The sequence below is a fragment of the Pelophylax lessonae genome, assembly GCF_965119305.1.
Source record: "Pelophylax lessonae genome assembly, chromosome: 12".
NCBI classification, from domain to species: domain Eukaryota; kingdom Metazoa; phylum Chordata; class Amphibia; order Anura; family Ranidae; genus Pelophylax; species Pelophylax lessonae.
Genome location: NC_138779.1, coordinates 223,851,210 through 223,874,569, shown reverse-complemented (window position 1 = coordinate 223,874,569; position 23,360 = coordinate 223,851,210). Strand labels below are relative to the sequence as shown.

General features: G+C 47.0%; 1 protein-coding gene across 1 annotated transcript in view; it reads left to right on the top strand.

Moving 5' to 3' along the window:
- Positions 1-22,296, top strand: part of FAM131C (family with sequence similarity 131 member C) — a 48,915-nt gene extending 26,619 nt beyond the window's left edge. The window contains exons 3-6 of the mRNA XM_082274100.1: positions 6,296-6,389; positions 13,669-13,851; positions 16,281-16,391; positions 21,855-22,296. Coding sequence (XP_082130226.1) covers positions 6,296-6,389; positions 13,669-13,851; positions 16,281-16,391; positions 21,855-22,201 — 735 coding nt within the window. The 3' untranslated portion in view covers positions 22,202-22,296. The remainder of the gene's footprint in view (positions 1-6,295; positions 6,390-13,668; positions 13,852-16,280; positions 16,392-21,854) is intronic.
- The last annotated feature ends 1,064 nt before the right edge of the window (positions 22,297-23,360 follow it).

Sequence of the window (23,360 nt, the reverse complement as noted above, 5' to 3'; positions counted from 1 at the left end):
TATTAGGGTTGTCATTAGAGTTAGCATTAGGGATGTCATTAGGGATAACATTAGGATTATCATTATCATTAGCATTAGGGTTGTCTTTAGGGATATCATTAGGGATACCATTATGGTTATCATTAGGGTCATAATTAGGGTTATCATTAGGGTTAGCATTAGGGATGTTATTAGAGTTAGCATTAAGGTTATATTTAGGGTTATAATTAGGGATACCATTAGGGTTATCATTATGGTTATCACTAGGGTTAGCATTAGGGATGTCATTAGGGATATTATTGGGGTTAGCATTAGGATTACAATTATGGTTATCATTAGAGATGTCATTAGGGTTATCACTAGGGTTAGCATTAGGGTTATCATCAGGGTTGCTATTGCGGTTATCATTAGGGATATCATGAGGGTTAGCATTAGGGTTAGCATTATAGGTAGCATAACGGTTATCATTAGGGTCATAATTAGGGATATTATTAGGGTTAGCATGAGGGTTAGCATTAGGGATGTCATTAGGGTTAGCATTAGGGTTATCATTAGGGATGTCATTAGGGTTAGCATTAGGGATGTCATTAGGGTTAGCATTAGGGTTAGCCTTAGGGTTATCATCAGGGTTGCTATTGCGGTTATCATTAGGGATATCATGAGGGTTAGCATTAGGGTTATTATTAGGGTCATACTTAGGGATATCATTAGGGTTATCATTAGGGATGTCATTAGGGTTAGCATTAGGGTTATTATTAGGGTTATCGTTAGGGTTAGCATTAGTGATGTCGCGAACATAAAATTCGCTGTTCGCGAACGCGAACATCAGCGAATGTTCGCGAACCGGCGAACATTGCGAACCGCCATAGACTTTAATAGGCAGGCGAATTTTAAAACCCACAGGGACTCTTTCTGGCCACAATAGTAATGGAAAAGTTGTTTCAAGGGGACAAACACCTGGACTGTGGCATGCCGGAGAGGGATCACACAAAAAAAGTTCTTAAAAATTGTAATTTTTTGATAGAGAGCCAATTATTGGAAAAAAAATAAAAAAAAATAAAAATAAAAAATTTCTTTGGATTTAGCATCTGGGGGGTCTAAAAAGTGTACCTGTGAAGTTTCAGCTCTGTAGCATGTCCGGAACCAGACAAAAATTACGAATTAGGGTTAGGGTTAGGGCTAGGGTTAGGGTTAGAGTTATTTTTATGGCTAGGCTTAGAGGGTTAGGGTTAAGGTTAGAGGGTTAGGGTTATGGTTAGAGGGTTAGGTTTAGTGTTAGGGGCTAGGGTTAGGGTTACGGTGAGATACTTAGGGTTAGAGTTAGTAGCCCTGCCCCTACCCCTCTAACTCTAACCCTAAGCACTAAAAATAACCCTAACCTTAGCCCTGACCCTAACCCTAACCCTAGCCCTAACCCTGATTCTATTTTTTTTCTGGTTCTGGACATGCTACAGAGCTGAAACTTCACAGGTACACTTTTTAGACCCCCAGACAATAAATCCAAAGAATTTTTTTTTTTTTTAAGTTTTTTTTTTTTTTTTTTAAGTTTTCCAATAATTGTCTATCTATCAAAAATGACAATTTTTAAGAACTTTTTTTGTGTGATTTAGTGTCAAGGGGGTCTAAAAAGTGTACTTGTGAAGTTTCAGCTCTGTAGCATGTCCAGAACCAGAAAAAAAAAGATAATTTTTCAGTAGAGAAGGGATGGTGGGAACCCCTTTTACACCTATATGATCTTTTTTTCCTGGTTCTGGACATGCTACATATATATATATATATATATATATATATATATATATATATATATATATATATATATATATTAAAAAAATACTCAAATACCAGCCCTCAAAGGGGCTTTTGGGGACAATATATATATATATATATATATATATATATCCAAAAAAACCTCAAATACCAGCCCTAGGAAGGGCTTTTTGGGGTGCTGTCCTTACAGCAGGAGTGTACCAAGAACACTGGCTAACAAGACCGGGAACTGTCCCTAGCTATAACAGCAGCAGCAGCACTTTCCCTGCTCTCAGTAACACAGAAATGATCTAAGATGGATGCTGCCCTTGCTTATTTATAGGAGGTGGGAGGGAGGTATGCTGATTGGCCTGGAATGTGTCTGCTGACTGTGATGTTCAGGGTCAAAGTTTGCCTCAATGATGATGTATAGGAGGCGGACCGAACATCGCATATGTTCGCCCACGGAGGCGAACGCGAACATGCGAAGTTCGCCGGGAACTGTTCGCCGGCTAACAGTTCTGTACATCTCTAGTTAGCATTAGGGTTAGCATTTGGGTTATTATTAGGGTTAGCATTACGGTTATCACTGCGTTTATCATTAGGGATGTCATTAGGGTTAACATTAGGTTTAGCGTTAGGGATTTCATTAGGGTTTTCTTTATGGTTAGCATTAGGATTCTCATTAAGGTTATCATTAGGGTTATCTTTATGGTTATTATAAGGGTTAACATTAGGGTTAGCATTAGTGGTATTATTATTGATATCATTAGGGTTATTATTATGGTTAACATTAGAATTATCATTAGGAACCCCATTGGAGGGTTATAATTAGGGTTATCATTAGGGATGTAATTAGGGTTATCATTAGGGTTATCAATAGGGTTATCATTATGGCTAGCATTAGGGTTATCATTAGAATGCCATTAGGGTTATCATTAGGCTTAGCATTAAGATTAGCATTAGGGATGTCATTAGGGTTATCATTAGGGCTGGCATTCAGGTTATCATTAGGGTTGTCATTAGGGTTAAATCACTAGGGTGAGCATTAGGGTTATCATTAGGGTTACCATTAAGGATATCAATATTGTTAGCATTAGGGTTACCATTAGGGTTAGCATTAGTGTTAGCATTAGAGTTAGTATTAGGGTTAGCATTAGAGATGTCATTAGGGTTATCATTAGAGATACCTTTAGAGTTATCATTAACTCTATCATTAGGGTTAGCATTAGAGTTAGTAATAGGGTTAGCATTAGGGTTATCATTCGGGATGTCATTAGGATTAGCATTAGGGTTAGCTTTAGCCATATCATTAAGGTTAGCATTAGAGTTAGCATTAGGGTTATCATTAGGGTTAACATTCGAATTATAATTAGGGTTAGCATTAAGGTTAGCATTAAGGATATCATTAGGGTTTTCATTAGGGTTAGCATTAGGGATAACATTAGGGATATCATTAGGGTTATCAGTAGGGTTAGCATTAAGGTTATCATTATGGATGTCATTAGGGTTATCAGTAGAGTTAGCATTGGGGTTAGCATTGGGGTTAACATTTGGGTTGTCATTAAGGTTAGCATTAGGGATAGCATTGGGGTTAACATTTGGGTTGTCATTAAGGTTAGCATTAGAGAAACCATTAGGGTTAGCATTAAAGTTATCATTAGGGTTATCATTAGGGTTAGCATTAGGGTTATCATTATGGATGTCATTAGGGTTAGCAATAGGGTTATCATTTTAGGGTTATCATTAGGATTATCATTAGCATTATCATTATTGATACCAGTCGGGTTAGCATTAGGGTTATCATTAGGGATGTCATTAGGGTTAGCAATAGGGTTATCATTAGGGTTAGCATTAGGGTTATCATTTTAGGGTTATAATTCGGGATACCATTAGGGTTATCATTAAGGTTATCATTAAGGTTAGCATTAGGGTTATCATCAGAGTTAGCATTAGGGAATGATTAGGGTTAGCATTATGGTTATCGTTAGGGTTAGCATTAGCATTATCATAAGGGTTGGCATTAGGGTTTTTATTAGGGTTATCATTAGCGTTATCATTGGTGATGTCAGTAGCGTTATCCTTTGGGTTATCATTTGGCTTATCATTAGGGTTAGCATTAGGGATATCATTAGGGTTAGGGTTAGCATTAAGGTTATCATTAAGGTTAGCAATAGACTTAGTATTAGGGTTATCATTAGGGTTATCATAAGGGTTATTATTTTTTATATCATTAGGGTTATCATTAGGGATATCATTAGGAATAGCATTAGGGTTTGCTTTAGGTTTAGCATTAGGATTATCATTAGTATTAGCTTTAGGGTTAGAATTCCGGATATTATTAGGGTTAGCATTAGGGTTATTATTAGGGATATCATTAGCGTTAACATTACAGTTAGCAATAGGGTTAACATTAGGGTTATCACTAGGGATATCAATAGGAATATCATTAGCGTTAGCGTTAGGGAAATCAATAGGGATATTATTAGGGTTAGCATTAGGGTTAGCATTAGGGTTATCATTAGGATTATTATTAGTGTTAGCATTAGGCTTATTATTAGGATTATCTTTAGGGTTAGCATTAGGGTTATCATTAGGATTATCATTAGGGTTATCATTATAGTTATCTTTAGGGTTATCATTAGGATTATCATTAGGGACTTCATTAAGGTTATCATTAGGGTTAGCATTAGGGTTATTATTAGGATTATCATTAGGATTTGCATTAGGGTTATCATTAGGGTTAGCATTAGAGTTATCATTGGTGATATCATTAGGATTATCATTAGCATTATTATTAATGTTAGCATTAGGGTTAGCATTAGGATTAGCATTAGGGTTACCGTTCGGGATATTATTAGGGTTAGCATTAGGGCTATCTTTAGGGTTTTCTTTAGGGTTAGCATTAGGGTAAGCAATAGGGATATCATTAGGAATAGCATTAGGGTTATCTTTAGGGTTATCTTTAGGTTTAGCATTAGGGTTAGATTTAGGGTTATCATTAGCGATATCATTAGGGTTAGCATTAGGATTATCATTAGGATTAGCTTTAGGGTTAGCATTCAGGATATTATTAGGGTTATCATCAAAGTTATCATTAAGGATAGCATTAGGGTTATCTTTAGGATTATAATTAGGGATAGGATTTGGGTTATCATTAGGGTTATCATTAAGGTTAGCATTAGGGAATCATTAGGGTTAGCATTATGGTTATCATTAGAGTTACCATTAGTGTTATTATTTTATATATCATTAGTGTTAGCATTAAGGACATCATTAGGGTTAGCATTAGGGTTAGCTTAAAGGTTATCATTAGAGTTAGCTTTAGGGTTAGAATTCAGGATATTATTAGGGTTAGCATTAGGATTCGCATTAGGGTTAGCATTAGGCTTATTATTAGGATTATCTTTAGGGTTAGCATTAGGGTTATCATTAGGATTATCCTTAGGATTATCCTTAGGGTTTTCATTAGGGTTATCATTTTAGTTATCATTAGGGATATCATTAGGGTTATGATTAGGATTTTGATTAGGGATGTCATTAGGGTTAGCATTAGGATTAGCATTAGGATTATCATTAGGATAAGCATTAGGGTTACCGTTCGGGATATTATTAGGGTAGCATTAGGCTTATCATTAGGCTTATCATTAGGATTATCATTAGGGTTAGCATTAGAGTTATCATTGGGGATATCAGTAGAGATATTAATAGGGTTACCGTTCGGGATATTATTAGGGTAGCATTAGGGTTATCATTAGCATTATTATTAGGGTTATCATTAGGGTTAGCATTAGGATTAGCGTTAGGGTTATTATTAGGGTTATCATTAGGGTAAGCATTAAGGATATTGTTACGGTTATCCTTAGGGTTATCATTTGGATTATCATCAGGGTTATCATTAGCATTATTATTAGGGTTTTCATTAGGAATATCCATAGGATTATCATTAGGGATATCATTAGGAATGTCATTAGGGTTATCATTAGAATTATACTTAGGTTTATCATTAGGGATATCAGTAGGTTAATCATTAGGGATATCATTAGGGTTAGCATTAGGGTAAATATTAGAGTTATCATTAGGAATATCATTAGGGGTATTATTAGGGTTATCATTAGGGATATCATTAGCCTAACGTTATCTCTAATGATAACCCTAATGATATCCCTAATGATATCCCTAATGATATTCTTAATGATAACTCTAATATTAACCCTAATGCTAACCCTAATGATATCCCTAATGACATCCCTAATGGTTATTATTAGGGTTACCATTATGGATATCATTCAGGTTATCATTAGGCCTAATATAAGGATTTGCATTAGGGATCGGGTTTGGGTTCCCTTGACAACAAAGGCTTTGATCACCATGTCATTAGTCACTGGGTTTGAATTTTTCATGGTGAACTGTCTGAGACTTATTACTGGGCATTCCTCTCTATATGATGTCACCGGTTTCTTGGATGAGGGAAGGTCGGTGATCAGTTTAGTGTTTCCAACAGGTGAATCATTTATTAAAGATTTAACATTCTGATCTAATCTACGCCCATCGTTTGATTCCTTCACAGAAATGTTTTAAGACGCCCAACGGCTTTATGTGCGAATCCAAATCAAATTCGATCAGCTATGACATCACAGAGTTGGCGACCTCATCCCTGATAGGTGAGTGACACAATGTACAGGTTCAGGAACATTAAAGGGACACGTCTGCACATTCTGTCCCCGGTAACACTTTCTGTCTGGGTTCTGGTTTTCTTGTCCCCGATCATCTGCTAATTCTGACATCTGTATGCAGCTGGCCAGCGATGGCTTGGAGGGTCTCTCACTTGCAGACATTCCAGTAATTAGCTCTAATCTTGAGAGCTATTTAATGAGCGTTGCTGTGGAAACCGCACAGCTCTGACCCTCGTTGGGTCCCCTTCGCCTTTTCACCAACACACACAGAACATTCAAGTGACCAAATGTCAGGAGATTTGCAAAAGACAGAAAAATTGAATAATGTCACTATAGGAAAGTGATGACCCACCCCTGATCAGAGGTCTATATAAGGCCACCATAAATGGTCCAACTTGTATCAATTAAAGGCCGTGAGAGAAGAACCCCAACTGGCTCCTACTGACTACAGGCTAGAGATGGAGCAGTGCTCTCTCCCAGCATGCACGAGGAGTTTTCCCGGGTGCTTTAATTCTCAGGGGTGCAAAATGATACGTCCCACCCAGGACCATCCCGGGATTCCATCAAACCCCTGGCATCCCGTGGATTTGGGCTGGATCTCGTAGCCCAGTGCCAGAACCAGTTACAACACTTAGCTCTACAAATTCAGGTAGGTGAGGTAGGGGTAGGGGTGTGCTAGCCCCCTATTGCCCTGCACTCTCCCCCCTGCAGCAGCTCGCATTTCTCCAAGGCTCCTCCTAGGCTCTGATAAATATCATGTATAAGAGAAAGAGGAGGAGCCAGGAGAAGGGATGTCCCCTTTGTATTGATCCACACTGATTTGAAGTTCAGGAAAGGAAAATTGCACTTAGGGGGGCATATGACCTGGAAGGAGTGGGAGCATTTAACAAAGATTTGTGTGCTGGGGTGGATTTATGCTGCGAGGAGTGATTGGGGGGGGGGGGGGGGGTTGTGTTGTGGGTAATTTTGGAGGGGAGAGGATGTGTGCTGGGAGGGGGCACTTGTGCTAGATTGGAGAATTTGGGGGGGATTTGTGCTGGGGGGTATGTGCTGGGAATGATCATTTGGGGTAGGATTTGTGCTGGGGTTGGGGGCTTGGAGGGGGATGGATTTGTGCTAAAAGGGGGGAGGATTTGTGCTGGGAGGGAGAATTTGGGGAACGATGTGTGCTGGGGGTGTTGGAGGGGGAAGGAGTTGTTTTAGAAGTTGGAGAGGATTTGTGCTGGGAGCGAGAATTTGGGGAAAGATTTGTGCTGGGGTGGGTTGGAGGGAAAAGGATTTGTGCTAGAAGGTGGGAGGATCTGTGCTGGGAGGGAGAATTTAGGGGGAGATTTTTGCTGGGGTGGGTTGAAGGGGAAAGGATTTGTGCTAGAAGGTGGGAGGATCTGTGCTGGGGGGGGGGGGGAGAATTTAGGGGAATATTTGTGCTGGGGGATGTTGAAGGGGGAAGGATTCATACTAGAAGGGGGGGGAGGATTTGAGATGGGAGGGAGAATTTGTGCTGGGGGATGTTGAAGGTGGAAGGATTTGTGCTAGAAGGGGAGTAAGATTTGTGCTATGATGGAGAATTTGGCAGAAAATTAGTTTTTGTTTGGGGGGGGGGGGGTTGGAGGGAGAAGGATGCATTCTAGAAAGGGGGGGGATCATGCTGGGATGGAGAATTTTGAGGGAAGAATTATGCTGGGGTAGTGAGGGGTTGGAGGGGGAAGGTTTTGTGGTAGAGGGGGGAGGGGACTTGTGCTGGGTGGGAGAATCTGGGGAAAGAATTTTTTTAGGGGAGGGGGGTGTTGGAGGGGGAAGGATTTGTGCTAGAAGGGGGGAAGATTTGTGTTGGGAGGCAAAATTTGGGGGAAGATTTGTGACGGGGGTTGAGGTTTGAGGGGAAAGGATTTGTGCTAGAAAGGGGGGAGGGTTTGTGCTGGCGGGTTGGAGGGGGAAGGGTTTGTGCTGGAAGGGAGAATTTGTGATGGGGGGGGAGTTGGAGGGGGAAGGATTTGTGTTAGAATGGGGGAGGATTTGTGCTGGGATAGAGAATTTGGGGGAGGATTTGTGCTGGAGGGGAGATTTGGGATGGGGGGTTGGAGAGATTTGTGCTGGAAGGGAAAGAGGTTTTGGGGGTAAGGTAAGGCACAGGTTTTCCTACTATATATCATATACTGTAAATATATATAATATTCTGGTGTAAGGGACTCCGGGAGTGCTAACAGTCCACGGGTTGGGGGGGGGGGGCACAATACTTACCTTGCTCCTGGCACTGGTAACCCACCCCCACACCACTGCTCTCTCCACCCCTCTAGGAAGATGTCAATGCATCAAATGTGCGTGTTTTTCCAGGCTCTTTGCTTGTGTCCTTTATCAGCTCCCAGCATGCATCTGGATTTCCCACCGTACATTTTTTGGACACATCTCAGGAGGGTTTGCTGATGTTTTTGATGCAGAATTTCTTGTACCCTTCTGCATTGTGTTTATGAAAGGGCTTCTGTAGATGTGACGGACGCACGGCAGGTAACTAGAATGCGTCATAACACAAAGCGGGGAAAATGAGTCAGAATTTTTTTCTTGTGTCACTGACACATAAAAAATCAGGAGGTGTTTTTAGAAATATCAGCCCCCAACCCTCGCATGATTACTCCAAGACATACAATGATTGGTCCCTCACATATAATGATTGCTCCTGTAACGGAACCGCGACCCACACTGGGTTTTCGTCAGAACACGGCTTCCTACGTTCTGAACATAGATATCAGATAATATAGCCGCCCCCCATACAAAACTAGCCGAGAACTTAGCTTGTAAAGATCTGGAACATTTATTGAACAAACTCATACCGAATATATACCTCATCAGGTCAAGTGAGCCTGATCCCATTATCCTATGCAGATGAAATGGTATACAGAAAGATAATTAACCATGAGCTAAGAACCTAGCCATCTGGACAGAAACAACAGGTGAATGGGAATCCACATCTAGACAATGTTATAATTAACATGTTAATTAACTCTAATTAGCACTGCAACAAGGCTAAAACAAAGTGCAATACACATTATCCTAAGTATTAACACAGAACCCACAGTAGACAATAGGTGAGTAAATCAGCATAATCAACAATGTGTGGAAGACAGGTGGGTGAGCTGATGATATTAGCACCTGCCATGAGTCTGACTGTGTGAAGCAGTCTCTTATCGGCAATAGGCAGCTAGGCCTTTAACATGGATCCTAGGCCTAGAGTCCCAGAATCTTCATATGTTCCATGAGATATATTGTTGACAAATATTACTGTCCCATTTGAGTAACCCAAACCATATTCTCAGTGTCCATTAAGTCCATCATTTCCTTGGTCACCCTGTGTCCCTAATAGACACAGGGTGGCTTACACATAAGAGGGGCCTAGGGGGCTGAAAGAGGGATTTCCCAACCTCTCTAAGGTAAGCTGTGTTCCACGGGCTCCCCAACCAAAGTGACTCCTGTCACACCACCAGCATACACCCCACAAAGAGCAGTGTCCCCTCACAAGCCAGGTCCCATAGTCAGTAGGTAAGAAGCTAGCCTGCAGTCCCCTCCAAAAGCCCGTCCTGAGTGAGTTTGTCACAGCTCCCTCACATACAATGATTGGTCCATCGCATACAATGATTGGTCCCTCACATACAATGATTGGTCCCTCACATACAATGATTGCTCCCTCACATACAATGATTGCTCCCTCACATACAATGATTGGTCCCTCACATACAATGATTGCTCCCTCACATACAATGATTGGTCCATCACATACAATGATTGGTCCCTCACATACAATGATTGACCCCTCACATACAATGATTGCTCCCTCAGATACAATGATTGCTCCCTCACATACGATTGACCCCTCACATACAATGAGTGACCCCTCACATACAATGATTGCTCCCTCACATACAATGATTGTGTAACGGATCAACTGGCACCCCGACTGGTTACCTCCAGTGACGGATGCTCCTAGTGCTTCCCGAGGGCTCCAAGCAGTCCACCAGACACCATAACCACCACAGACCCTACAAACCGCTGCAGCTTGGTTGGGGTCTCGCCGTCGCCTACCCACCCTGGACCTATGACAAGGCTCCAGGTTCCAGTGGGTGAACCTCTCTTTCCCCAGAGAGTGAAGCAGGAACAGGCTCTTGCAAGAGCTTAGTGATTATTCAAGGGAATATGAAGAGCATAGCAATCCCTTGTAGCAGATTCCCCCAATAAGAGACAGGACTCTAGATTGAGGGTGAAGTAGAACTCTTTATTGAACCCACTCACACACATTATATACACTATCAGGTCAGGTGAGTCTGATTACATTACCATATGGACTTGTATACAGAAACAGAATTAACCTGAACTAATTATCTAGCCATCTGGACAGAACAAGTGAGGTCATTAACATTTAACAATGGGACAAGGCGAATTCACACAATACACATCCCAGCTCGATAGATAGACAATAGGACAAGACTGCCAATGGCAATCTGAACGTCTTCTGAATTTAAGTACATGGAATACACATCTAGGTGTCACAGACTTCATGGCGATAGGCTATAGGTCTCACAGTGTAAAGTGGGATTAAATCTTCAAACTTCTTTATAGATATTGCTGACAAATATTACTGTCCCACTTGAAGCAATCCAAACCATTAAGTATCTGTCTTTCACTCCCAGTGACGGTGGGTACCATCACATATCTTCCCCCCCAAAGGTAGACTAACCAGGTAACAGACCTGCAATCGGTCTGTGCCTGAGTTAGACGGGTAACAAGTCCCAATGAGTCAATCCATCATGGCAGCTTCCTTGACAAAGTTCCACATAGTTTGTAAGTTTGCCCTGGCAAGGCGCATGGAGCTCTCATAGCCGATCAGTCTGTGGAAGTCTGGTTTGGGCAGGCCAGACTGGGCTTCTTGGTCACCCTGTGTCCCTAATAGACACAGGGTTATTTAGACATAACAGGGGCCTAGGGGGCTAAGAGAGCGATTTTCCAACCTCTCTAAGGTAGGTTGTGTTCCACGAGCCCTCCCAATGTCTTCACCCACCCAGTACCCAAAACAGATTGTCTGGAAAACAGCGTTTCTCACCCAGCCTACCTCTGCCTCTCACGTAGCACATAACCGCCGCTGGGGATAAGCATGGACTGGTCCTTCTCCCGGGAGTCCTTTCAGCTGCTGGAGAGAAGACAGGGTGGTGGGGCTCACTTCGTCAGGCTGTTGGGGACCTTCAGATCTCTGTACTTGACACTGTCGCTGGGGAGAGAGACTGATTGTGTCCTCTCCCTGCAAGGAAAACTGCCGCTGGGGAGGAAGGATGACACCTTCAGCTCCCTGTGACTCTGTCTTTCACTGGGGAGTAGAACCGACTGTCTCTATTCCCGGTAACTCCTGCTGTAGCTGGGGATCTTTGATGGCTGCCCAGCCTCCCTGTAGGGCCAGTAGAGAGACCTCGGTCCCATTTCCACCTGCCAGTGGTGGGTCTTCCAAGTACCAGTCTATAATGTCTCTCTAACTGAAGGGTTGTAGGTCTGGATCTGCCACCCAGCAATCCGGCTCTGCTTGCAGGGTAGATTGGGGTGGAATGGAGCGGAGCAGGCATTGGTAGTCCTGCTCCAGTTCCCACTCCATTCTGACCAGATGAAACAGGTCTGACCCCAGGTCGTCCGCTCTGGGGAGATCCAATAGGGTTTCCCTGGTGTCGTGGATGTCCCAGAGCCGACACTCTGCTGGAGATCCAAAGTCATTGCTCTCCTCAAAGGCCTCCCACAGTAAGCCCGGGCCATTATAGTCCTCACCTTCCGGCATATTGCCGTTAGCCATCCAGTGGTTGCACCGGGTGGCGTACCACTTTAGTGCCCAGTAAGCTTTGTCCAGCCACAACTCCTTCCAAATTAGGTCCCACAGCTCCGTCACCCACTCATCCGGGGGCTGCTCTCCTAGGAAAGGTAACCGCAGGGGAACGTATACCTGGAACGGCTGTTCTTCACTGGGAAGTCTCTCTCTCCGCCTCCGCTGTACATCCTATAAGGCCTCGTACCACAGTTCCTTTCGAGTGGCATCTCTCCAGTCCAGTATGCCTTCCTCTGATACAGGCCCATCCTGTTGGGCCAAGTGTTGCCGCAGCCTCCAGAGAAACTCCTCCCCATATGGGGACGCTGCACGGGTCTTAGCTCACTATATAACATTACCGGCGTCTCCGAGAGCTGCTTCTCCTCGCACTAGGACGCCATCCCACTGCTGCCACCAATGTAACGGATCAACTGGCACCCCGACTGGGTACCTCCATTGACGGATGCTCCTAGTGCTTCCCGAGGGCTCCAAGCACTCCATCGGCACCATAACCACCTCAGACCCCACAATCTGCCGCAGCTTGGTTGGGGTCTCGCCGTCGCCTACCCACCCTGGACCTATGACAAGGCTCCAGGTTCCAGTGGGTGAACCTCTCTTTCCCCAGAGAGTGAAGCAGGAACAGACTCTTGCAAGAGCTTAGTGATTATTCAAGGGAATATGAAGAGCATAGCAATCCCTTGTAGCAGATTCCCCCAATAAGAGACAGGACTCTAGATTGAGGGTGAAGTAGAACTCTTTATTGAACCCACTCACACACATTATATACACTATCAGGTCAGGTGAGTCTGATTACATTAGCATATGCAGATGGATTGTATACAGAAACAGAATTAACCTGAACTAAGTATCTAGCCATCTGGACAGAACAATGTGAGGTCATTAACATTTAACAATGGGACAAGCAGACTTCACACAATACACATTCCAGCTCGATAGATAGACAATAGGACAAGACTGCCAATGGCAATCTGAACGTCTCCTGCGTTGAAGTACATGGAATACACATCTATGTGTCACAGACTTCATGGCAATAGGCTATAGGTCTCACAGTGTAAAGTGGGATTAAATCTTCAAACTTCTTGAGAGATATTGCTGACAGATATTACTGTGCCACTTGAAGCAATCCAAACCATTAAGTATCTGTCTTTCACTCTCAGTGACGGTGGTTACCGTCATAGATTGGTCCCTCACATACAATGATTGACCCCTCACATACAGTGATTGGTCCCTCACAAACAATGATTGTTCCCTCACATACAATGATTGCTCCCTCACATACAATGATTGGTTCCTCACATACAATGATTGACCCCTCACATACAATGATTGCTCCCTCACCTACAATGATTGCTCCCTCACATACAATGATTGCTCCCTCACATACGATAAGACTTTGTCCTTTCTTCCGCTTTCCAGGTTTGGTTCAGACCATCAAGGATCACATCACCAAGCCCACAGCCATGGCCCGGGGACGTGTGGCCCACCTGATAGAGTGGAAGGGTTGGAGCGCACCCCAGTCCGGCTGGGAGCCTTCTCTGACTGACGAGGAGCATTACTCCGATCTCACCGATGAGCTGAAAGAGGCACGATTTGCAGCCGGTAGGGAGTGACTGCAGACCGGTGGTGGTTCTTGGGTTTTGTTGGGTTATTTTCCTCAACCAGATGGTGATACCTGGAAGAGTTCTGCTCTGTTAACACTGACCAGGACTGGGACCAGGTGTAGACTTTAGATGGCCGTCAGACATGCCGGGTTCTGGAGTTCACTTCATAATTTTGTAAGATGAATTGGCCAACAGGCATCTAATGTCTGTGGACTGCACAAATTGTCCATCAGCCAACTATACTAATGCTTGTTATTGGTGACTCAGCAGGAAAAGGTAATAGGAAAAGTCAAGTAGGGTGCAGAAACAGGGGTGACATGTGTCCAAACAAGTAGTGGGTCTCAAAAGATCAGGAAGTGAAGCACTGGTAGAGGCTCAATGGGAAGAAGACCAGGTCAGGCAGGCAGCAGAGGTTCCATAGGGAGCAGAGAAGGCCAGGTAGGAAGCAGAGGTTCAATAGGGAATAGAGAACACCGGGTAGGCAACAAAGGTTCTGTAGGGAACAGAGAAGGTCAGGCAGGCAACTAAAAAACAGAGAAGGCCAGGCAGCAGCGGTTCAGTAGGGAGCAAAGAAGGCCCTGTAGGCAGCAGAGGTTCAGTAGGAAGCACAGAAGGTCAGGCAGGCAGCAAGGGTTCAGTAGGAAGCAGAGAAGGTCAGGCAGCAGTGGTTCAGTAGTGAGCAAAGCAGGCACTGCAGGCAGCAGAGGTTCAGTAGGAAGCAGAGAAGGCCAGGCAGCAGTGGTTCAGTAGTGAGCAAAGCAGGCACTGCAGGCAGCAGAGGTTCAGTAGGAGGCAGAGAAGGTCAGGCAGGCAGCAAAGGTTCTGTAGGAAGCAGAGAAAGGCAGGCAGCAGCGGTTCAGTAGGGAGCAAAGAAGGCCCTGCAGGCAGCAGAGGTTCAGTAGGAAGCAAAGAAGGTCAGGCAGGCAGCAAGGGTTCAGTAGGAAGCAGAGAAGGTCAGGCAGGCAGCAGAGGTTCAGTAGGAAGCAGAGAAGGACAGACAGCAGTGGTACAGTAGTGAGCAAAGCAGGCCCTGCAGGCATCAGAGGTTCAGTAGGAGGCAGAGAAGGTCAGGCAGGCAGCAAAGGTTCTGTAGGGAGCAGAGAAGGCCAGGCAGGCAGCAGAGGTTCAGTAAGAAGCAGAGAAGGTCAGGCAGGTAGCAGAGGCTCTGTAGGGAGCAAAGAAGGCCAGGCAGGCAGCAGAGGTTCAGTAGGAAGCAGAGGAGGGCAGGCAGGCAGCAGAGGTTCAGTAGGAAGCAGAGAAAGGCAGGCAGCAGAGGTTCAGTAGGAAGCAGAGGAGGGCAGGCAGGCAGCAGAGGTTCAGTAGGAAGCAGAGAAAGGCAGGCAGCAGTGGTTCAGTAGGGAGCAGAGAAGGTCAGGCAGGCAGCAGCGGTTCAGTAGGAAGCAGAGAAGGCCAGGCAGGTAGCAGCAGTTCAGTAGGGAGTAGAGAAGGTAAGGCGGGCAGCAGCGGTTCAGTAGGGAGCAGAGAAGGTCAGGCAGGCAGCAGCGGTTCAGTAGGAAGCAGAGGAGGCCAGGCAGGAAGCAGCAGTTCAGTAGGAAGCAGAAAAGGTCAGGTGGATAGCAGCGGTTCAGTAAGAAGCAGAGAAAGTCACGCAGGCAGCAGCGGTTCAGTAGGAAGCAGAGGAGACCAGGCAGGCAGCAGCAGTTCAAAAGGCAGCAGAGAGGGTCAGGCAGGCAGCAGTGGTTCAATAGGGAGCAGAGAAGGCCAGGCAGGCAGCAGAGGTTCAGTAGGGAGCAGAGAAGGTGAAGCGGGTAGCAGAGGTTCAGTAGGAAGCAGCAGTCAGGCAGGCAGTTGGTTATTATTGGTTTTACATCTGCAGCTGCAGGTCAGTCTTCTCTCTCCTTGGTAACCCAATTCCTCCTTCCCTCTCACCCATCCCGGGGGAATCTCTGGACATTCTTCATGATTCATTGTTTAATAAGCCTCATTTTTTACCCATCGGTTCCTCACCGCCATGGAAGTGTGTCATGTTTCTGGGGCAGATCTGCTGTGCAGCTGCTTCTCACATCTGCGATAATAAATGTCAGAGGAACTCTGCACTTCCTCACCGATGGGAAAGTTCTGTAAAGTTTTATGATTAAAGCTAAACTCCGGGATAATAAATCCATTGGCCATGTGACTTCTTCTAGAATCTTCTTCCAGATCAGCGCAGAAATCCAGTGTGAGACTTCCTGTAATAAAGACCGCCCACTGCTGCCCCCTCTCCTTTGTGCAGAGGGACTGGTCTTGTCTCCGCCTCCTCCTGTAGTCTTCTGCTGGCAGCCTGTAGTGGGTGGAGCCTTTGTGACTGGAGCTAACCATCCATGACTACAGTGGCTGGTCAGAACAGGGATTCTGGTACTGTAACTGTGAAACCCAGCCTTCCTCTTCTTTGGGGTCTAATTCAACCTTTGCTGTCTCTTATTTCAGGGGTTGCCGAGCAGTTTGCCATCACTGAAGCCACCCTGAGTGCCTGGTCCTCGCTGGACGATGAAGAGATGCATTATGGGTTGGGCTCCGAGGAGATACGGCAGCTTCAAGGTAAAGACCAGAGGAACGTCAAATATCTCCATTAGTGCCTAGACAAGTTATCCAGCGCTCAGGGCAAAGATGCCAAACTGTACCTCGGCCCTTCCCTTAGGGTTAGGGTCAGGGCGCCCCCATTCTTATAATAAACCATTACGCCCAAAGCAGCCACCCTTCCTGCCCACCCCTTGTCCCGGCCCTGATCTCCATTGTTCTGCAGGTTAAGGCCTCGTGCACACTGGAGGATTTGGGCATCAGTTGGGCCCCCCAATGGGCCCTTGTGTTACTGCATGCTTGGTGAGAGCGGACAGCCCCCACATACCAACCAATGAGAAGGGTTAATGGGGTTACGTTCTAGAAGATAAACGGTGACAGCCAATTAAATGTCATATTTTCATAAAGTGATACTTTGTATCTTTTTCTTTATTTGTTCTCTCATTGCACTCAGGTAACGAGGCACACTGCTATTTTTAGTAAGCCCCGCGCCGTTTTGTTCCGCTTCAGTAGTGACTAGTGAAGGGGTTCTCGCCTCTGGGGGCAGGGAAGGGGGGGGGGAGCGGTTCTGCTATTTAGGCCTATTATTAGCACATCAGGTCCTAAGATGTCCCATTAATCCCCGTTCTGCCAGCAGGGCCATATTCTGCCTTTTTAGAGAAGGATGATGTCTTCTCTACTGCATACATTTCTTACTGACCTTCACACAGGGCTGTCTTAATGCATGGGCACTGCCCAGGGGCCCCAGGTGGATCGGGACCCCATGACAGTCTTGCATTACATCATACTTGCCAACTGTCCCGGATATGTCTGGCCAGTCACGCTTTTCACTAAGATGTCCCGGGATGGCCGCATCCTGAGCAGCGTCCTGAAATCTGAACTGTGCCCTACTGACCCCCCTGTACTGAGCTTTTATACATCCACCCCTGTATTGTGCCCTTCTGCCTCCACCCCTGTGCTGTGACCTTCTGTCTCCACCCCTGTATTATGCCCTCCTGGCCCCCCTGTACTGTGCCCTTCTGCCTCTATCCCTGTGCTGGGACCTTCTGCCTCTTCCCCTGTATTGTGCCCTTCTGCCTCCTTCCCTGTACTGTGCCCTTCTGCCTACACCCATGTACTGTGCCCTACTGCCTCCACCCTGTACTGTGCCCTTCTGCCTCCACCCCTGTACTGTGCCCTTCTTCCTTCATTCCTGTACTGGGCCCTTCTGCCTCCTTCCCTGTACTGTGCCCTTCTGCCTCCACCCCTGTACTGTGCCCTTCTGCCTCCACCCTGTACTGTGCCCTTCTGCCTCCACCCCTGTACTGTGCCCTTCTTCCTTCATTCCTGTACTGGGCCCTTCTGCCTCCTTCCCTGTACTGTGCCCTTCTGCCTCCACCCCTGTACTGTGCCCTTCTGCCTCCACCTCTGTATTATGCCCTCCTGACCCCCCTGTACTGTGCCCTTCTGCCTCTATCCCTGTACTGTGCCCTTCTGCCCCCACCCCTGTGCTGGGACCTTCTGCCTCTACCCCTGTACTGTGCCCTTCTGCCTCCAACTCTGTACTGGCACTGCGCCCTTCTGTCTCCATCCCTGTACTGTGCCCTTCTGCCTCCACCCTGTACTGTGCCTTTCTCCCTCCACCCCTGTACTGTGCCCTTCTTCCTTCATTCCTGTACTGTGCCCTACTGCCTCCGCCCCTGTACTGTGCCCTTCTGCCTCCACCCCTGTACTGTGCCCTTCTTCCTCCATTTCTGTACTGGGCCCTTCTGCCTCCACCCCTGTACTGTGCCCTTCTGCCTCCAACTCTGTACTGCGCCCTTCTGTCTCCATCCCTGTACTGTGCCCTTCTGCCTCCACCCTGTACTGTGCCCTTCTGCCTCCACCCCTGTACTGTGCCCTTCTTCCTTCATTCCTGTACTGGGCCCTTCTGCCTCCACCCCTGTACTGTGCCCTTCTTCCTTCATTCCTGTACTGTGCCCTTCTGCCTCCCCCCCTGTACTGTGCCCTTCTTCCTTCATTCCTGTACTGGGCCCTTCTGCCTCCACCCCTGTACTGTGCCCTTCTGCCTACACCCATGTACTGTGCCCTACTGCCTCCGCCCCTGTACTGTGCCCTTCTGCCTCCACCCCTGTACTGTGCCCTTCTTCCTCCATTTCTGTACTGGGCCCTTCTGTCTCCACGCCTGTACTGTGCCCTACTTCCTCCACCCCTGTACTGTGCCCTTCTGTCTCCATCCCTGTACTGTGCCCTTCTGCCTCCACCCCTGTACTGTGCCCTACTTCCTCCACCCCTATACTATGCCCTTCTGCCTCCATCCTAGTACTTTTCCGTTCTGCCTCCACCCCTGTACTGTGCCCTTCTGCCTCCACCCCTGTACTGTGCCCTACTTCCTCCACCCCTGTACTATGCCCTTCTGCCCCCATCCTAGTACTTTTTCATTCTGCCTCCACCCCTGTACTGTGCCCTTCTGCCCCCACCTCTGTACTGTGCTCTTCTGCCTCCATCCCTGTACTGTGCCCTTCTGCCTCCATCTCTGTACTGGGTCATTCTGCCTCCACCCCTGTACCTTGCCCTTAGTGCCCTGTGTTGATTAGTCATTTGATTTATGGAATGCTTTTTATATTGTTTAAAATTAATTCTATTGAAAGTAATTATAAATAAATGTTTTATTCTATCAGCTATTTATACTTTGATTCTTGAGAGTAAGTGCGTGAATTGGGGCAGGCTGGTAGGGGCCCCAGTGCATTACTTTGCACAGGGGCCCATGATGCTAATAAGTCGGCTCTGCTCTTACGTGGGGTAAGAGTCGTGTCATTGCCCCTTGTGAGGGTAAATAAGAAATGTATGCGGCACAGAAGATGTCGTTGCTCTGTAATGCTTATAATTTCGGCTCAGCCGGCAGGGCGAGGGTTAACGGGACCCATCTGCTTGAGTCCTGCAGGTCCCTCAGGGCTCCGCCATCCGCTGCATCCTCCTGGCGAGCGCGCGGCACACACAGCGCCTTCTATTCCTGATTAATGGAAACAACCCAGTTTAAGAGCCTGAGCCGCATGGAGCCAAGGAGCCGCAATGTGGGTCCTTAAAGGGTCACTCCACCCGGAATGTTTTCTATAGCTCTGTATAGAGCTGGGAAGGATTTATCCCCCCACTTCTCCTCTCTGGCCTCGTTCTATGAAGAATCCACTAGGGGGCAGTGACACCATCATTCTGTCTGTGTGATAATCTAACCGTGTCTGTCCCCACCCCCACCCCATTCTCCCCTTTAATAAATGGCGTACACCTTTCCAATGCCTCATAAACATGAAGTACGGACCCCTGCATTGTTCTGCGCATCTAAAAGTGTACCTGTACTTGAATTTAAACCCTTAAAGCGGAGGCAGCCCATAAACGCATGAACGCTGAGAAACGCGTTGCGCCTTAGCAAACGCATAGGGGTTCCATCATCTGTTAATCCCCCACCCCCATGTGTCTGCAAACCAGTCATGCATGGTGCAGCCTTATGCAGGACACTGCAGCTCATTTTATGGACTTCTTTTCTGTGTTTTTTGCACGTGGGGCGGCCTAATGAAATGACTGGACTGCCATACACGCAACGCGCAGGAACGCGCCCATCACACGGTGCACCTGGAGGTGTGCGCCAAGTCCAAAGCGTAAATTTGTCTACTCAAATTTTTCAGTCGGAGTAGGAAATGATGAGAACCTCAGTTGAGGTTTTTTTTTTTTTTGGGACACTTTTCCTCCCACTGACACCAATGATGGGGCACTATTCCTCCCACTGACACCAATGATGGGGCATTATTCCTCCCACTGACACCAATGATGGGGCATTATTCCTCCCACTGACACCAATGATGGGACACTATTCCTCCCACTGACACCAATGATGGGGCACTATTCCTCCCACTGACACCAATGATGGGACACTATTCCTCCCACTTACACCAATGATGGGGCACTATTCCTTCCACTGACACCAATGATGGGACACTATTCCTCCCACTGACACCAATGATGGGGCACTATTCCTCCCACTGATACCAATGATGGGACACTATTCCTCCACTGACACCAATGATGGGGCATTATTCCTCCCACTGATACCAATGATGGGACACTATTCCTCCACTGACACCAATGATGGGACACTATTCCTCCCACTGACACCAATGATGGGGCACTATTCCTCCCACTGATACCAATGATGGGGCACTATTCCTCCCACTGACACCAATGATGGGGCACTATTCCTCCCACTGATACCAATGATGGGACACTATTCCTCCCACTGACACCAATGAAGGGACACTATTCCTCCCACTGACACCAATGATGGGGCACTATTCCTCCCACTGATACCAATGATGGGGCACTATTCCTCCCACTGACACCAATGAAGGGACACTATTCCTCCCACTGACACCAATGATGGGACACTATTCCTCCCACTGACACCAATGATGGGGCACTATTCCTCCACTGACACCAATGATGGGGCACTATTCCTCCCACTGACACCAATGATGGGGCACTATTCCTCCCGCTGACACCAATGATGGGACACTATTCCTCCCACTGACACCAATGATGGGACACTATTCCTCCCACTGACACCAATGATGGGGGACTATTCCTCCCACTGACACCAATGATGGGACACTATTCCTCCCACTGATACCAATGATGGGGCACTATTCCTCCCACTGACACCAATGATGGGGCACTATTCCTCCCACTGATACCAATGATGGGACACTATTCCTCCCACTGACACCAATGAAGGGACACTATTCCTCCCACTGACACCAATGATGGGGCACTATTCCTCCCACTGATACCAATGATGGGGCACTATTCCTCCCACTGACACCAATGAAGGGACACTATTCCTCCCACTGACACCAATGATGGGACACTATTCCTCCCACTGACACCAATGATGGGGCACTATTCCTCCACTGACACCAATGATGGGGCACTATTCCTCCCACTGACACCAATGATGGGGCACTATTCCTCCCGCTGACACCAATGATGGGACACTATTCCTCCCACTGACACCAATGATGGGACACTATTCCTCCCACTGACACCAATGATGGGGGACTATTCCTCCCACTGACACCAATGATGGGACACTATTCCTCCCAATGATATGAAGGATGGGGATCTGTTCTTCCCCCTAATACCAAATGTGACAATGTTTACCCCCACTGATGCAAGGAAACTTTCCACTCCCACTGGCCACAGTCTGCCCCCCCCTCCCCCCTAAAGTCTGAAGGACAATAAACTGGCCCTTGTTTTAAAAAGTTTGGAGACCCCTATATATAACTATTGCACACCCTGAGGGTGTCAGAGCATGTTGTTCTACAGAGAGACCCTGCGTGGCAGCAGCTTTGTAAGTCAGGACATAGGATCTGTTCATGTTATGTATTGTTATTCTAGGCAGCCCTCTTGTGGCAGAATAGCATCAATGCATCTCTTTTATCCTTTTTTTTCCTGCAGATCTGGAGAGCTTCTACCTACAGAACCGACTGCTGAGCTACACCCATGGGGCCTGCGGCTCGGACTTGGGGGGCAGCCTCCCCGGCCTTTCCTATTCTTCTGCCGTGTCCCTGGCTGCCGCTTCCCAGCAGCTGCTGCCCATGGAGAGATGGGACATGTCGGAGCCCCCCTCTGCCTTTCAGTGCCCACCGGGGGTCGGAGGCAGGAGCAGCAGCTCGGACAACTCCAAAGCTCCGGCGATGGTGGAGGGAGAGGTCCCCCCTGAAATCTGCAAACCCCGTCTCAACCAGTCGCTCCACTACGTGGACAGCAGCTCGCTATCGGAGGACGAGGTCTTCTACAACTGAGCGGACGCCCAACCGCTGGAAGGTGTCCGACCAATGAGCTCCTTTGCTGACGTTTTTCAGGTGCTCCTCTGGGGAGGGACTACTCAGACTCCTGCCTGTCCTGCCCACCTACCAATCTCCGTATTCCCAGCTGGGGGAGGCTGAGACTGCTGCAGAGCATTCTGGGAGCAGGGGACTGGCGGGAACAACTGGACTTGCACCAGCTGAGCAGGACGGGGGCCCCACACATCAGCAATATGTCTGTCACTTTGGAGGGCCGAAGAAGGCTCCGACCCAAAGCCTTACTTTACTTCAAGAGCCAGTCCACCCATCACTGACATTTCAGTTTTACACGGATGCTGGCTTCTCTGATTTCCAGGGGAGCTTTCCAACCTTCCATGGTCATTACACAAGGGAAAAAATGCAGCAGAAGGAGTGAGACTTCTGTGCAAAGTAATGGCTATCGGTGGGCTAGGACAAGGCTGATTTAATGAGCCAGCTCCGCCTATAACTGAAATGCCGGTGTGAGGCGGAGTCGGCCCGTACTTTGTGGTTTCATGTCCGCCCGTTGGCGTTCTGTGAGGTCATGTCGCTGTATTGATTCCAGTGATTGGCATTTCTGTGTTCCATCGACTGTGCGAATATATCGATCGATCACCAGCTTTGTAGTGCGTTTCCCTTGTCTTGAAGTCCCGCATGTTTATTATGAATGGGCTGCAAGCACTCTGCAATACATATTTTAATGGATATGACTTTTTTTATTTTTCCTAATGCTGCGCACCGCAACGCAAAGATGGTTCCCATGCGCTGCGCTAAACCGCAAGTGCGCTGCCTGGGTGCGCTGGGGTGCCATTCGCTGCACTCCGCTTTGTGCATTCCAGCAGTAAAATGCGCCTTTTACCCACTTAAAGACCCCCCCCCCCCCGCAGCAGTCTTACTGCGGCAGATCGGCACTGTCCCGTGAAATTCGTGGGACCGCTAGCGGGGGCTCATTCACCACAGAGGTTGGGGTTGGGGTGTTAGGGTTAATGGGGTTAAAGTTGGGGTGATGTGTTAGGGTTGGGGTGTTAGGGGTTAAGGTTGGGTGTTAGGGTTTGGGTGTTATGGTTAAGGGGTTAGAGTTGGGGTGTTAGGGTGAGGTGTTAGAGTTACGGGTTAAGGTTGGGGTGTTAGGGTTAAA